General features: G+C 46.2%; 1 protein-coding gene and 1 long non-coding RNA gene across 27 annotated transcripts in view; both read right to left on the reverse strand.

The window, feature by feature from the left end:
• The window catches only part of LOC121709859 (cell wall protein IFF6-like), a 63529-nt gene extending 47200 nt beyond the window's left edge, over positions 1-16329 (reverse strand). For 22 of the 26 annotated variants that reach the window (XM_042093522.1, XM_042093521.1, XM_042093520.1 and 19 more), the window contains exons 1-6: positions 16168-16329; positions 15983-16081; positions 15817-15900; positions 15631-15711; positions 15451-15531; positions 10118-10198 (exon numbers count right to left, since the gene is read on the reverse strand). In XM_042093522.1, the coding sequence (XP_041949456.1) occupies positions 10118-10198; positions 15451-15531; positions 15631-15711; positions 15817-15900; positions 15983-16081; positions 16168-16225 (484 nt within the window). In that variant the 5' untranslated portion in view covers positions 16226-16329. Of the gene's footprint in view, positions 1-10117; positions 10199-10303; positions 10388-10469; positions 10569-10654; positions 10817-15450; positions 15532-15630; positions 15712-15816; positions 15901-15982; positions 16082-16167 lie in introns of those variants that run through there. The other 4 variants (XM_042093526.1, XM_042093525.1, XM_042093527.1 and 1 more) reach the window with 4 other exon arrangements.
• LOC121709917 lies at positions 2570-9501 on the reverse strand. The gene is made up of 2 exons (XR_006032062.1): positions 9340-9501; positions 2570-3503 (listed from the first exon to the last, which is right to left on the reverse strand). It is a non-coding gene; the product is annotated as an uncharacterized LOC121709917 (long non-coding RNA).
• Positions 16330-17577: the final 1248 nt, after the last annotated feature.

Raw genomic sequence — 17577 nt, forward strand, 5'->3', positions numbered from 1 at the left:
ACTAGAAGGCAGAGGACAAAAGTGTGTAGAGCAAAACATCTGCATTTCCGATTTCTTCATCATCAACATTACCAATTCATGCTAACGTATTTTGGTTGAATGCCAGAGACTATTTCTGGTTACTAGCTGCTACCTACACACTGGTGAATAAACTTAAAGAAAGAATCCTAACTCCTTTGTGTCCTATGTGGTTGAACTTCCATAGGCTACAAATATAAAACTGTTTAAAGGCAAACAGCCTTACAGCCTGGATGAAGGCTGTTTGCCAAAATGTCAATTATAATCTACAGTGAGCAGCCACTCAGTCCTTACTTCGATAACTTTGTGGCCAGGATCTCTACTCTAAGCTAGTCAGCCCCCTCCCCCCTTTCAGTAATTGTGTCAAATTCAACACACTGAAAGACCAGGCTGCATGAAACTTAGTGGGCAGGTAGCCCAGCCTGCTTTCATTTATTTTACCGCTACATAGAAACCATCTCTAACCAGGGCACATTTCCAAGATTGGTTGGCTAGTTATGTGGAACGAGGGAGAGAATATCATTGCAGTACTGAATAATTGGAGCCCAGATGCAATTTTGTCATTTTCTAAATTTCTGATCCTCTGAATAAAAACAGAAAAACAGTTCCAAGATCCAATTTAATTTGTCAAGGCGGAAAAAATGAAATTGGATATTTGAATCCATTTCTGTTTTTCCAAATGTCCGTTTGTGTTTAGAAAATCTAACTGATAAGCGTTACACGGACCCAATATCCACCAATTGTATAATTAACTGGACCAACTTCCCTTTTAGTTAGGCTAACACATTACAAAATTAAACGTAAATGTAACAGGAAAGTTAATGAGGTCTTCTATTCAGCTTTACCGCCAAATCAGACAAGACAATCACAACTCCCACTTTCAAAAAAAAACAAAAACAAACAGGAAAGACAATATTGGATTAAAAAGTCTGGTCTTTATTGCTTTCAATATGAAAATGATGAGTAGTTCCATCAGGCATAGCATTCCGAATGGTCACATCAGGAATGGGTTAGGCAGAATCATGGGAGTCTACAGGGATTGGTAAAAAAAGACAAGTTACATTTTACTTACATTTCAGAACTCCTTACCATATGCCATTGCTTCAATCTGGGACTGGTCAACTAGACATTTGTTATGACTATTGGTTGATCTAAGAATGCTACAGCCTGAAATATGAACCAGGCCAGCCCACAATGTTCCATTTCAGCTCCAAAAAGGTTCAAACCAAAATCATTCCTTGTACAGCAGTAGTTGGGCTAACAAACTGCACAAGTTGTTATATAGCCTGCCATCTACAATTCACAGGAGACAAATACAAGATGACTGGGGGAGCTCCATCAGCCAGAGGTTAAGTCTGAGCAGTTTGTTAGGGAGCAGAGTATGCAGCACAGTAGGAGACAGGGATAATAAAGTATTAAAATAATAATTGGTGAGCAAGTTTACAAATGCTATTGCGCTCCAACATGGGGTTGATAACCACCAGAGGTTTGTGACACTACTGGCACTGATTATTATATAAGAGACCTGCTGGGCTAAGATATGAACCATACAACCAAGCCAGCCCACAGTGCCCAGTTTCTGCACCATTGCTCTAAAATCAGTCAACCAAAGGGACTCCTTCCTTGTGTGGTACAGAGCACTAGTGGGGCTAATGAACTGAATTCACACATCTACAATCCACAAGTCTCAGAAGACCAGCGCTAAAGAAGCTAGAGATTGTCATGATGGATGGGGAGAAATTCCACAAATCTAAATCAGATACTAATGTACTGTAGAGCATCATGTCTTGGTCAAGTTTCAAATCCCAGATGTATCAATAAAATTGAAATCTCACAGAAACATGTCAAAAAGCCAAATCAGCAAATACCAGTAACCGTGGTCCCATCTTGGGCAGCAGTAGTCTCATTATGCAGGTTCAGTACAGTAGTTAACACAAAAGCATCCTCACTTGCACCATCTTGGGATACCACATGAGAAAACAAGGAGAAAGTCATGGAGGATCCAGTTAGTTTCAGAACCAAACCGAGTCATAAACAGATTATTCCCAACTGCAGTTGTAAGCAGGACAGGGACACACTGCCCTTCAACAGCCAGCGAGCCTTACCAGTTCCTACAGTGTGGTCTGAGGTGGTCTGGTTTTGGACATTTGGTGTCGGCATGGTAACCTCAGCATCTTCACTTGGACCATCCTGGGACCCTACACAAAAACAGCCGGCTCATTTTAGACCATAGTATAATTTGGGAATGATGTAGGTGGTGGCATAATTTAAAGTGACCCCAATGGTTTTCCCTAATAGAAGTTTGTTCAGGCTATGTTAGCAACTACCCCCGTAGGATTTGATTGCCAGTAACAGTTACTCCACCTGCAGCATATGACGTAGTCTGGTTTTGGGAATTTGGGGCTTCAGTTACCAGGTCATCTTCACTTGCTCCATCTTTGTATTTCACAAAATAAATTTATGTCAGTGGGGCTGTGTATGTCACAATTGCACTTGCTAGGTTTCACAATAACCAAATCCTCCCGAGCCACAGACAACACAGAGGCAGTAGTAGTAGTATAACAACAATATTTATTAGTACAAGCAGCATAAAACACTGTTCGGCATAGGGGGAAGTGAGATCTAGACCACCACTAAAGGGCAGGAGCACACACAGCACGCTAGCACACTGACTGACAGCTCACGAGTTTAACCAGCTTCATATGTATACCCACACACCAAGAAACCTGTTACCATAGCAGCACACACATCGCAAGATAACACACCAAAATCTCACTACAAAATGTCTCACAATGGGCAAACACACCAGGGCACAAAATGCACTCAGAAAAAGTCACCCGCCACACAGTAAGGCGAGAGCAGCAGACAATGGCAGGGGATGTAATATGCTGTCCACCCCTGGTGGTGCCACTCCCCTTCCAACAGTCTTTAAGTGGAGGGAAAAGACAGTACTGGTCGGGCAGGCCTCCCTCCGACCAGTACAAAAGTATTTCTGGAAAACACAAGTTCCATAGGTTGAACCACTCACACAGTCCCTATAACGTAGTCCGAGTCCAGTCGGCCGAGGCCACGCCCCCAGGGCTCAAGTTGCAGGAAGATTCCGGGATACCCTTCGTGGTTGTGATGTCATCAACGCGAGCCGTTCTGCGGGGATTCCCCACTTAGCAACGAAGTTTGAGAACGTTGACTCCGAGCCACCCGACGTCTAATCCGATCAGCTGATCCCCTCGTCGGGGGGAATACTCCGTTGTCGCCTCAGCACCGCTGCAAGGGTAGCAACACCAGGAATCAGGACACCGCGAGACAGCACTAAGACAGTTCAACTCAAAGCACAGGTAAGGGAACAATCAACGTTCCTTTCAAAAATACTTAGCGGGCGTAGTATCAGTGATCTTCGGTCCTCATAGCCACTTCCGCGTCTACCGATCGCCCGGCCCTCGGTGCGTTCTTGCGTCGGTTCTTCCCCCCGTTCTCTCTTTGCAGGCCTGTATTTAAAGGGAGATACAGCCTATCCGCAAGCATCAATTTCGGAGACGGCCAGTCCACCATTAGTCATTGAAACAGAGAGGGATCACCTGAACAGACAACCCCGTATGCAGTCCAATTATGGTATAATCAAACAAGAGTCCACATCATAAACGTCCATAACCAATTAGTCCATCCATATACATCAATGACACCCCATTCAGCCCACAGATAGTCCTTTTATCAACACATATATAAGCCACTTTACATTTCCCTCCCCCCTTGACCAGTGGTCGTCCCGACCACCAGCTATTCCCCAAATCGCACAGGGGGGACCCCAAGGTTACTCCTAGTGGAGCGTCTTAGTCCTACAGCAGAGTCCACACTTTCAACATCCCCTGTACCTGATTCCAGCCCCCAATCAGTTACATTTGGGGGTCTGGGCTCTGGCATACCCTCCCCCATCTCAACCTGTGGGACACCTGGGTGCCTTGGGTCACTACCAAAACGCATAGGCCAGAACCCCACCTCACTCACCCGGTCGGCCCCTCGGGAGACTCTCCCGGGGTCTTGAGTTGTCCAACTGGCCGGGCATGGACGGATATTGTTCCTGTGGATGGTTCTGATAGGTCCCTCCTTGCCTTCTGGACGCAGCTTATACACCGGTTGCCCAGGGTTAAGCTGGGAGACCACCACCCAGGGTTCTGGGACCCAGAAAGGCCCCAACTTTCCCTGAGCACGCCGTCTGAAGTTTCTGCAGAGGACCCTCTCCCCAGGCAACAGAGGACAAGCCTTAGCCCGCTGGTTGTACCGCCTCTGGTCCCACTCCTGTCGACGCTGACTATGTTCCTGCACTCTCTTGTAGGCGCATAGCAGCTGCTGGTGGTGGTGTTGGACCCAGTCATTTCGGGAGCATGGGGCCTCTGGTGGGGAGATTCCAAGGGCGACATCAAGGGGCAACCTGGCATGTTTCCCGAAGACGACGTAGAATGGGGTCAGTCCTGTGGAACTGTGAGGGGTGTTATTGTAGGCATGGAGGAGGTAAGGCAGCCGCTCAGCCCAACGCCCCTGACCCTCCTGGTCCAAGGTGTTTAACAGTCCCAGGAGGGTCCTGTTGAACCGCTCACAGGCCCCATTACCTTGCGGGTGGTAGGGGGTCGTGCGGCTCTTGGTACACCCGTACAACTGGCACAGCTCTCGCATCACTTCGGATTCAAAGGCCCCGCCTTGATCTGTCAGTATCCGCTCGGGACAACCGAACACCTGGATCACGTTCTTCCACAGGGCCTTCGCTGTCGTCAGGGCAGACTGATCCCTGGTCGGTACGGCTAAAGCATACCGAGAAAACAAATCAGTGATGACAAGAACACAGGGATGGGAATCGTTCACCCGCCCCAGAGACAAATAGTCCATGGCCAAAATCTGAAAGGGATATTGACTCACCACTGAGTGGAGTGGGGCCCTCTCTTCTTTCCCCGCCCGCCCCACCACGCACTGGTGGCACTCCCTTTCCCAGCGCTTGGAGTCCCCAGTCAGCCCATTCCAGAAGATGCGGCCCCGGAGTGCCTCTACCATCCTCTGCCCCCGTGCATGGCCCAAAGTCTGATGGTAGGCGGTCCATACCTTACGCCGCTCCTGGACTGGTACTACCACTTGGGACAGTAGTTGGCCGGTGGCTGGGTCTTTACTTTGCCGGGTGAGGATCCCATCCTGGAGTCGTAGACGGTCCCATTCCCTCATAAGACGTCGCCCCCCAGACGTGAGAAGTCGCAGATCTATCTGCTGTTCCCGTTTCCCCTCTTGCTTCCACTGCCGGACCTTCCCCAGGTCTGGGTCCCGCTCCTGGATGCGAGTCCAATCTCCCCCCCCGCCTTCAATCTCAGTCACTCCAGTGTTGATTCCATGGGGCAAGCTCTGGGGGAGCTCCACTTCCACCGATTGGCTGTTGGCTTCCGTTGGCAACCGGGACAATGCGTCAGCATTTTGATTGACGGACCCTGGCCTATAGCACAACTGGAAGTCAAAACAGGCTAGCTGTGCTTGCCACCGCTGTTCGGTTGCCCCCAGGGTTGCGGTTTGAAGGTGGGTAAGAGGCCGGTTGTCTGTATAGACTGTAAAGGTCGCCCCCCACAGGTAGTCTTTAAATTTTTCTGTTATAGCCCATTTTAGTGCCAAAAGCTCTAATTTGAAGGAACTATAGTTCTTGTCATTCCTTTCTGTGGGGTGGAGGCTACGGCTGGCATAGGCTATAACGCGCTCTTTCCCTTCCTGTACTTGTGCCAGGACCGCACCCAAGCCTTGGAAGCTGGCGTCTGTGTACAGGCGGAAAGGGGCTGTGAAGTCCGCATAGGCTAGGACTGGGGCTTGAGTGAGGGTCCTTTTCAAGGTTTCAAATGCTTCTTGGCAAGCAGGAGTCCACGTTATGCTTGCGGTCTTATTGCCCCCTGTACCTTGTAACAACTTGTTTAGAGGCCCCGCCACTTTGGAAAACCCTGAGACGAAGCGACGGTAGTACCCCACAAATCCTAGAAAGGAGCGTACCTCCTTCACCGTCTTAGGGACGGGCCACTGCTGTACTGCAGTCGTCTTCTCGGGGTCAACCGCCACTCCCTCTTGGCTTACTACATGGCCCAAGTACCTAACCTCTCGGTGGAACAGCTTGCACTTTTGAGGGTGGAGTTTTAAGCCATGATGGCCCAGCCTTCCGAAAACCTGGTCGAGGTGGTGCAGGTGGGTGTCAAAATCTTCTGAATAAATTATGATGTCATCCAAATAGATCAGTAAGAAATCATTTACATGCTCCCCTAGACACCGTTGCATCAAGCGCTGGAACGTACCTGGTGCGTTACACAGTCCGAAAGGCATACGCTCCCACTGGTAGAGACCCATGGGCGTTGTAAAAGCAGTCTTCTCTTTGTCCTTGGGGTGGACCTCCACCTGCCAGTAACCACTGGCCAGGTCTAATGTGGAATACCACCTCGCCTTCTTCATCCCGGTGAGGGACTCTTCAATGCGTGGGAGGGGGAAGGCGTCTTTATGAGTGACTGCATTGAGTTTTCGATAGTCAACACAAAAACGCCACTTGCCGTCCCGTTTCCTCACCAGAACTACTGGTGCTGCCCACGGACTGGAGCTCTCCGTAACAACCCCACTATTCAGCATCCCTGTCAGTAGCGTGCGCAGCTCCGAATATAGGCTAGGGGGGACTGGTCTGTAGCGCTCCCGCACTGGAGGGGCATCGCCGGTTGGGATGGAATGAAGAACAGCACTTGTCCGCCCATAGTCGTCCTCATGGGCTGCGAAGACGTGGGTCCATTTACGGAGCAGGCACTCCAGCTTCCTTTGTTGCTCTTTGGTCAAGTCCTCGCCCTTCAGGGACAATGCCAAATGTTCTTCTGCTCTTCCAGCTGTGACGGAGCGAATATCCACCTCCACCTCCTGCTCCCCACTGCATTGGAGTACCAGATATCTTTGGCCTTGCACATCAGCTGGATCAATCTGCACAACAGTGGCCAGGGGCTTCCGGGAAGGCAGTTCCACGGGGTAGGGGTGGGGGTTGCAAACCCGGAGAGGCAGCTTACCAGCTCGCATGTGGACGACAGCCCGACCTACTCGCCACTCTTGCAGGTCTCCACCCAGGTCCTCCACCATGACACAGCAGTCAGGTGTGCCCCCAGCTTGGGGGACGCGTGCCCATATCAAGGTCTCGGTCATGGGGGCCAATGAGACGGAACCATGTCGCTGCAAGCGTGCAGTGCCCTCGAAGACAGCTGACGACTTGGACGCCTGTACCCGACGACACACCTGGAAGGCTTTTTCCCATGCTTCCCCGGCTCTTTTGGGAATTGCAGATTTGAAGGCCGCCAGGCCCGGGTGCCCATCTTGGAACAGTTCCTGCCAGCAATGGCTGATAACATTCATTCCAAGGATGGCATGGTCAGATTGTAGGCAGTCATCTTCTACTACCACGACTCCCTTAGCAGGAACGTGCACCCCCCCAACCTGGAAGTCCAGTATCGCATAGCCCACATAAGGCAACTTAAGTCCATTGGCGGCCTTCAACGACAGCCAAGAGATTCCATCTGCCCCCTGAACCTTCTCTTGGCGTAAATGACGGCGGAAAAACGTGCGGCTGAATAAGGTGACTTGTGATCCTGTATCTAAGATACAGGGAATAACCCTGCCCTGTACTATTACCTCGACTTCTGGGCAGTGTCCAATTAGTGCGGGCTTAAGTGCGGGTTCAGTCGGAGCCTCATCCTCGGCCACCTGCCCAACGGTGGTCGAGGCGGTCAAAAATCCTGGGGTGGGGGCTGGCGCTCGGGGCAGTCCCTCTGCATGTGTCCGGGCCGACCGCAGCGCAGACAGATGGGCCGCCCCTGGTCATCCCACTTTGGGTTTCTCTCCCGCCGACGTCGTTGGTCATTCCCCCATCTGGACATTCCTCGCTGTTCAGGCTGTTGGGCCGAGGGTTGATTCTCCCGGAATTGTTGCCGTATCTCCCCCAAGATACTGTCCTTTAAGGTGAGCATCTCTTCCTTGACTTCAGCTAGCACCTCAGCCTTCAGGGTCTGTTTGATTTCCGGCCAGTCGTCTGCAGGGTGGCCAGTATTGCAGGCTTTGGTGGGCGCATAGGTCTTCCTAGAAGTGGCTTCCTCCACGTCGTGGCCCTGTTCGTGTTCAACAGCTTTAGCTTCTTTGCTCACCTCTATGAATGTGAGACTAGGTTGTCGTCGTAGCAGCTTCTGAAGTTCCTGCTGTATGGGTCCCGGTCGTAGACCTGCCACCAGTTGGGAGCGGAGCATCTCGTCGTCATCACCCTGCTCTCCTTCAGCCCTCGGCTCTTTCTTACGCCACCTGGCAAGACACTCCCGCAACCGCAACACAAATCCACCCACCTCTTCTCCGGCCTGCTGTCTGCAGGTAAAAAACTTCGCCCTGAGTTGCACCACCGTGGCTTGTTCTCCATAGAGGTCCGTCAGGGCCTTGAAAATCTTGTCTGGGGTGTTACGGTCATCTGTGGGGAGTAGTAGAACTTCACGCCTTGCGTCGCCTTGGAGAGTGCTTAAAACAAAGTCAACCTGCTGGGTCTGAGTGAGGTTCTGAGCTCGGATCAAAGTTTCAATTTGCATATGCCAATCATGAAAGCCAATACTTGTTTCTCTATCCCCAAATTTTGGCACCCAGGGTCCCCCTAGGAACCATGGCATCATGATCACATTACTTGCACCAGCTGCATTACTGGGTTGTGGCGCTTCGTCTGTCATTGTCTGTGCTAAGGGAGGATCCTGCCGACTACGCCAAAAATGTCACAATTGCACTTGCTAGGTTTCACAATAACCAAATCCTCCCGAGCCACAGACAACACAGAGGCAGTAGTAGTAGTATAACAACAATATTTATTAGTACAAGCAGCATAAAACACTGTTCGGCATAGGGGGAAGTGAGATCTAGACCACCACTAAAGGGCAGGAGCACACACAGCACGCTAGCACACTGACTGACAGCTCACGAGTTTAACCAGCTTCATATGTATACCCACACACCAAGAAACCTGTTACCATAGCAGCACACACATCGCAAGATAACACACCAAAATCTCACTACAAAATGTCTCACAATGGGCAAACACACCAGGGCACAAAATGCACTCAGAAAAAGTCACCCGCCACACAGTAAGGCGAGAGCAGCAGACAATGGCAGGGGATGTAATATGCTGTCCACCCCTGGTGGTGCCACTCCCCTTCCAACAGTCTTTAAGTGGAGGGAAAAGACAGTACTGGTCGGGCAGGCCTCCCTCCGACCAGTACAAAAGTATTTCTGGAAAACACAAGTTCCATAGGTTGAACCACTCACACAGTCCCTATAACGTAGTCCGAGTCCAGTCGGCCGAGGCCACGCCCCCAGGGCTCAAGTTGCAGGAAGATTCCGGGATACCCTTCGTGGTTGTGATGTCATCAACGCGAGCCGTTCTGCGGGGATTCCCCACTTAGCAACGAAGTTTGAGAACGTTGACTCCGAGCCACCCGACGTCTAATCCGATCAGCTGATCCCCTCGTCGGGGGGAATACTCCGTTGTCGCCTCAGCACCGCTGCAAGGGTAGCAACACCAGGAATCAGGACACCGCGAGACAGCACTAAGACAGTTCAACTCAAAGCACAGGTAAGGGAACAATCAACGTTCCTTTCAAAAATACTTAGCGGGCGTAGTATCAGTGATCTTCGGTCCTCATAGCCACTTCCGCGTCTACCGATCGCCCGGCCCTCGGTGCGTTCTTGCGTCGGTTCTTCCCCCCGTTCTCTCTTTGCAGGCCTGTATTTAAAGGGAGATACAGCCTATCCGCAAGCATCAATTTCGGAGACGGCCAGTCCACCATTAGTCATTGAAACAGAGAGGGATCACCTGAACAGACAACCCCGTATGCAGTCCAATTAGGGTATAATCAAACAAGAGTCCACATCATAAACGTCCATAACCAATTAGTCCATCCATATACATCAATGACACCCCATTCAGCCCACAGATAGTCCTTTTATCAACACATATATAAGCCACTTTACATGTATGGAATGGTATATAGTGAAGTACATAAATCATATTCAAATGAAGCCACAAATGACCCAATGTCCTTACCAGCATTTCCAGTTTGGGCAGCTGTTGTCTGGTTTTGGGAATTTGGGCCTTCAGTTACCACGTCATCTTCACTTGCTCCATCTTTGTATTTCACAAAATAAATGCATTTCAGTTGGGTGATGGGATTGGTATATGGTCACGTATAACAAATATAAAATGAAGGCAAAAATAAGCCATTATCCTTACCAGTAACTTCAGTTTGTGCAGCATCTGTCTGATTCTGGGGATTAGGTGCTGGAGTGGCTGATTGAACATCTTCACTTGCACCACCTGGGGATTCCATTCAAGTTTAGACATTTGAGTTCAACACAACCAGCTTGTAAGACTATAGGAGCACTACAGAAATACTCACCATTATCTCCGGTTTGGGTCTGGTTGTTGGGATTTGGTGTTGTAACATCAACCACATGGGCACCTTTCTCCACAACATCCCTCTTTGGAAGACAGAAGACTGCTCAGATGAGCAAAAGAAATCATGATTTAAGTGGGATTTAAAAGACACAATACAACTGCCAAAAGATACTTAACACCACTCACCATTACTAACAGTAGCAATGAGAAACCACACAGCGACAACTTTTGCCAGTACTGCCATGTTGGATCACTAAACAACAATGGAAAGGATGATTTCAAGCTGGCATTATGGAGGCTTATAAAGGCAGGACGCCCTCATGCTCAATTCAGTGATAATTAGAATCAAATGAGTTCCAGGTGTGCATTGTTTAGTGATGCGTGCCAGTGTCTCTGGGGTGTGGCCAGACATTAATAGACCTATGAAGTTCACCTACAAAAAAGCTACCATCTTTGCCCAAATAAGGAGATCCGGTATCTTGAGATTTTTTTCTATAGGAAAATAACATGGGGATTTTGAATAATCGCACCTGTTAAACTCTCACAGGGACGAAGAAATTGGAAATGCAGACGTTTTGCTCTACACAGTTTTGTCGCAGGTGCTAAACATCTTGCACTAACTTAGGGTGTTTTCACATAGGCCATTTATCGACCTACACAGAGCACGCATTCTTGAACCAGTGGCGTTCCGAATTCTTTAAACCTTGGTGCTATCTAGTGGTATCTTGTGCGGTCCAGAACTGGTGCTATCTAGTGAACCAACCAGTTTTGAACCGCACCAAGGGTGTGTCATCAACAATGGGTATTGCATGCAAAACAAAAGTTAATGAGATGCATAAACGGGAGAATGATATGAACAGTTGTCCCCTAAAAATGGCAGAAATTAGCTAGATAGATAGATTGATAGATACTGGTGTGGTGATTTTGTTTCATATATAAAAAATATGAAATATGTAATATATATACATTTTTAATGAATTCTGATCTGAAGTTATTGCAAAGATCCTCTAACTGTCAGTCAACATGTCAGCCAATCAAACTTTCTAATTCAGTGCAGGCCCCCTCACATTATGCACAAAAAAGTCGTCAATCTGAGTTCGTTTAGAAGGCTGAAAGGGACCAAGTGTGAAAACACTCTTATGGCGGAGTCTCTAACGGCATCACCGTCGGCCATCTTGTCACAGGCAAGCTATCTGGTGGGCTCTGTGGTACCTGATGTAAGGTGATTGATCTGCACAAACACAAATACTCTTATCTCGCTGAAATCTTGACGGATTTACAAACGGTTTGGTTTCTTGCAAACATTATTAACGTAGCTATACTCTGGATACTTGAACATGTTGAAGTTTTTATTATTATTTATAAGTATGCAGTGTCATAACTACATCTCTGACGTTTATAACAAACCAAACCGTTTGAAAATCGGTAGAAAATTGAGCAAGTTATGGTTGTTTAAAAAGTATGCACCATTGAAACACAATGTTAGGCCTATGAGTGAGCGAGCTGACTGTGGCAAGTTGGCCTCCAGGTGCGGACGTCAACCTCTATTGGCCAGCAGCGCGGACGAGACATCTAGCCTGTATTATGTATATCTATGGTTCAACAGACCTCTGAAGTTCGCCTATAAAAACAGTAGGGGTTAAGTCATTGAGAGACCTCAGACCAGCCTCAGACGAGTCCAGGAAGTGACGTCAATTCCAGAAATAAGTACATCATTTACTTTACTCTTTATGGAGAATACAGCAGGAAAACACATATTTTCTTTTACAGTTTATATAGAAAATAGTCATATTAGGTAGAAGCGTTTTATTATTATTCATAATTCACATTTATTTATTAAATAACCGATCGCGACTGACTGTCCATGTGATCTGCCAGAGTCAGCTGGGAGGAGCTCGTGACTCACGCATAGGGACTCACGGCAGATATTTTGGTTTATGGCTATGGTTTAAGTGTCCTTCCTATTCATTAACATGAACATGATGACTGACGAAATAAATGACTATGATGTTTAATAAACCTTTGTAGGCATACATTTAACAAGTTATCATTATATCACATCAATTAAGTGTTTTCTGTAGGCTAGGCTTGATTGTAATTTTTTGCACATTCCAACATAAGGAAGCAGCATGAGGAAACTTGTCTTTTTTCTGCCTTATGTTCTAACTAATTTTACGAGTCTGCAGTATCACCGAGTACAGCTGATACAAGAGGGTCTGGCGTCTCTTTGTTATGATGCACTTCCTGCGACGGTCACCCGTCTCTAAATAACTTAACTCCCTCTAAAGGAACCAAAGCTGCCATCTTTGCCCATATAAGGAGATCCGGGTGTTAATTAAAGCTAACTACCTATGGCCAGTTTTATTGCAAGTTAGCTCTGGGTCGTCTTACCAAACGCACCAAAGATCACAGTATCCACTAGAAGGCAGAGGACAAAAGTGTGTAGAGCAAAACATCTGCATTTCCGATTTCTTCATCATCAACATTACCAATTCATGCTAACGTATTTTGGTTGAATGCCAGAGACTATTTCTGGTTACTAGCTGCTACCTACACACTGGTGAATAAACTTAAAGAAAGAATCCTAACTCCTTTGTGTCCTATGTGGTTGAACTTCCATAGGCTACAAATATAAAACTGTTTAAAGGCAAACAGCCTTACAGCCTGGATGAAGGCTGTTTGCCAAAATGTCAATTATAATCTACAGTGAGCAGCCACTCAGTCCTTACTTCGATAACTTTGTGGCCAGGATCTCTACTCTAAGCTAGTCAGCCCCCTCCCCCCTTTCAGTAATTGTGTCAAATTCAACACACTGAAAGACCAGGCTGCATGAAACTTAGTGGGCAGGTAGCCCAGCCTGCTTTCATTTATTTTACCGCTACATAGAAACCATCTCTAACCAGGGCACATTTCCAAGATTGGTTGGCTAGTTATGTGGAACGAGGGAGAGAATATCATTGCAGTACTGAATAATTGGAGCCCAGATGCAATTTTGTCATTTTCTAAATTTCTGATCCTCTGAATAAAAACAGAAAAACAGTTCCAAGATCCAATTTAATTTGTCAAGGCGGAAAAAATGAAATTGGATATTTGAATCCATTTCTGTTTTTCCAAATGTCCGTTTGTGTTTAGAAAATCTAACTGATAAGCGTTACACGGACCCAATATCCACCAATTGTATAATTAACTGGACCAACTTCCCTTTTAGTTAGGCTAACACATTACAAAATTAAACGTAAATGTAACAGGAAAGTTAATGAGGTCTTCTATTCAGCTTTACCGCCAAATCAGACAAGACAATCACAACTCCCACTTTCAAAAAAAAACAAAAACAAACAGGAAAGACAATATTGGATTAAAAAGTCTGGTCTTTATTGCTTTCAATATGAAAATGATGAGTAGTTCCATCAGGCATAGCATTCCGAATGGTCACATCAGGAATGGGTTAGGCAGAATCATGGGAGTCTACAGGGATTGGTAAAAAAAGACAAGTTACATTTTACTTACATTTCAGAACTCCTTACCATATGCCATTGCTTCAATCTGGGACTGGTCAACTAGACATTTGTTATGACTATTGGTTGATCTAAGAATGCTACAGCCTGAAATATGAACCAGGCCAGCCCACAATGTTCCATTTCAGCTCCAAAAAGGTTCAAACCAAAATCATTCCTTGTACAGCAGTAGTTGGGCTAACAAACTGCACAAGTTGTTATATAGCCTGCCATCTACAATTCACAGGAGACAAATACAAGATGACTGGGGGAGCTCCATCAGCCAGAGGTTAAGTCTGAGCAGTTTGTTAGGGAGCAGAGTATGCAGCACAGTAGGAGACAGGGATAATAAAGTATTAAAATAATAATTGGTGAGCAAGTTTACAAATGCTATTGCGCTCCAACATGGGGTTGATAACCACCAGAGGTTTGTGACACTACTGGCACTGATTATTATATAAGAGACCTGCTGGGCTAAGATATGAACCATACAACCAAGCCAGCCCACAGTGCCCAGTTTCTGCACCATTGCTCTAAAATCAGTCAACCAAAGGGACTCCTTCCTTGTGTGGTACAGAGCACTAGTGGGGCTAATGAACTGAATTCACACATCTACAATCCACAAGTCTCAGAAGACCAGCGCTAAAGAAGCTAGAGATTGTCATGATGGATGGGGAGAAATTCCACAAATCTAAATCAGATACTAATGTACTGTAGAGCATCATGTCTTGGTCAAGTTTCAAATCCCAGATGTATCAATAAAATTGAAATCTCACAGAAACATGTCAAAAAGCCAAATCAGCAAATACCAGTAACCGTGGTCCCATCTTGGGCAGCAGTAGTCTCATTATGCAGGTTCAGTACAGTAGTTAACACAAAAGCATCCTCACTTGCACCATCTTGGGATACCACATGAGAAAACAAGGAGAAAGTCATGGAGGATCCAGTTAGTTTCAGAACCAAACCGAGTCATAAACAGATTATTCCCAACTGCAGTTGTAAGCAGGACAGGGACACACTGCCCTTCAACAGCCAGCGAGCCTTACCAGTTCCTACAGTGTGGTCTGAGGTGGTCTGGTTTTGGACATTTGGTGTCGGCATGGTAACCTCAGCATCTTCACTTGGACCATCCTGGGACCCTACACAAAAACAGCCGGCTCATTTTAGACCATAGTATAATTTGGGAATGATGTAGGTGGTGGCATAATTTAAAGTGACCCCAATGGTTTTCCCTAATAGAAGTTTGTTCAGGCTATGTTAGCAACTACCCCCGTAGGATTTGATTGCCAGTAACAGTTACTCCACCTGCAGCATATGACGTAGTCTGGTTTTGGGAATTTGGGGCTTCAGTTACCAGGTCATCTTCACTTGCTCCATCTTTGTATTTCACAAAATAAATTTATGTCAGTGGGGCTGTGTATGGAATGGTATATAGTGAAGTACATAAATCATATTCAAATGAAGCCACAAATGACCCAATGTCCTTACCAGCATTTCCAGTTTGGGCAGCTGTTGTCTGGTTTTGGGAATTTGGGCCTTCAGTTACCACGTCATCTTCACTTACTCCATCTTTGTATTTCACAAAATAAATTTATGTCAGTGGGGCTGTGTATGGAATGGTATATAGTGAAGTACATAAATCATATTCAAATGACCCAATGTCCTTACCAGCATTTCCAGTTTGGGCAGCTGTTGTCTGGTTTTGGGAATTTGGGCCTTCAGTTACCACGTCATCTTCACTTGCTCCATCTTTGTATTTCACAAAATAAATGCATTTCAGTTGGGTGATGGGATTGGTATATGGTCACGTATAACAAATATAAAATGAAGGCAAAAATAAGCCATTATCCTTACCAGTAACTTCAGTTTGTGCAGCATCTGTCTGATTCTGGGGATTAGGTGCTGGAGTGGCTGATTGAACATCTTCACTTGCACCACCTGGGGATTCCATTCAAGTTTAGACATTTGAGTTCAACACAACCAGCTTGTAAGACTATAGGAGCACTACAGAAATACTCACCATTATCTCCGGTTTGGGTCTGGTTGTTGGGATTTGGTGTTGTAACATCAACCACATGGGCACCTTTCTCCACAACATCCCTCTTTGGAAGACAGAAGACTGCTCAGATGAGCAAAAGAAATCATGATTTAAGTGGGATTTAAAAGACACAATACAACTGCCAAAAGATACTTAACACCACTCACCATTACTAACAGTAGCAATGAGAAACCACACAGCGACAACTTTTGCCAGTACTGCCATGTTGGATCACTAAACAACAATGGAAAGGATGATTTCAAGCTGGCATTATGGAGGCTTATAAAGGCAGGACGCCCTCATGCTCAATTCAGTGATAATTAGAATCAAATGAGTTCCAGGTGTGCATTGTTTAGTGATGCGTGCCAGTGTCTCTGGGGTGTGGCCAGACATTAATAGACCTATGAAGTTCACCTACAAAAAAGCTACCATCTTTGCCCAAATAAGGAGATCCGGTATCTTGAGATTTTTTTCTATAGGAAAATAACATGGGGATTTTGAATAATCGCACCTGTTAAACTCTCACAGGGACGAAGAAATTGGAAATGCAGACGTTTTGCTCTACACAGTTTTGTCGCAGGTGCTAAACATCTTGCACTAACTTAGGGTGTTTTCACATAGGCCATTTATCGACCTACACAGAGCACGCATTCTTGAACCAGTGGCGTTCCGAATTCTTTAAACCTTGGTGCTATCTAGTGGTATCTTGTGCGGTCCAGAACTGGTGCTATCTAGTGAACCAACCAGTTTTGAACCGCACCAAGGGTGTGTCATCAACAATGGGTAATGCATGCAAAACAAAAGTTAATGAGATGCATAAACGGGAGAATGATATGAACAGTTGTCCCCTAAAAATGGCAGAAATTAGCTAGATAGATAGATTGATAGATACTGGTGTGGTGATTTTGTTTCATATAAAAAAAATATGAAATATGTAATATATATATACATTTTTAATGAATTCTGATCTGAAGTTATTGCAAAGATCCTCTAACTGTCAGTCAACATGTCAGCCAATCAAACTTTCTAATTCAGTGCAGGCCCCCTCACATTATGCACAAAAAAGTCGTCAATCTGAGTTCGTTTAGAAGGCTGAAAGGGACCAAGTGTGAAAACACTCTTATGGCGGAGTCTCTAACGGCATCACCGTCGGCCATCTTGTCACAGGCAAGCTATCTGGTGGGCTCTGTGGTACCTGATGTAAGGTGATTGATCTGCACAAACACAAATACTCTTATCTCGCTGAAATCTTGACGGATTTACAAACGGTTTGGTTTCTTGCAAACATTATTAACTTAACTATAATCTGGATACTTGAACATGTTGACGTTTTTATTATTATTTATAAGTATGCAGTGTCATAACTACATCTCTGACGTTTATAACAAACCAAACCGTTTGAAAATCGGTAGAAAATTGAGCAAGTTATGGTTGTTTAAAAAGTATGCACCATTGAAACACAATGTTAGGCCTATGAGTGAGCGAGCTGACTGTGGCAAGGTGGCCTCCAGGTGCGGACGTCAACCTCTATTGGCCAGCAGCGCGGACGAGACATCTAGCCTGTATTATGTATATCT

The sequence above is a fragment of the Alosa sapidissima genome, chromosome 5 (assembly GCF_018492685.1).
Source record: "Alosa sapidissima isolate fAloSap1 chromosome 5, fAloSap1.pri, whole genome shotgun sequence".
NCBI lineage: Eukaryota > Metazoa > Chordata > Actinopteri > Clupeiformes > Clupeidae > Alosa > Alosa sapidissima.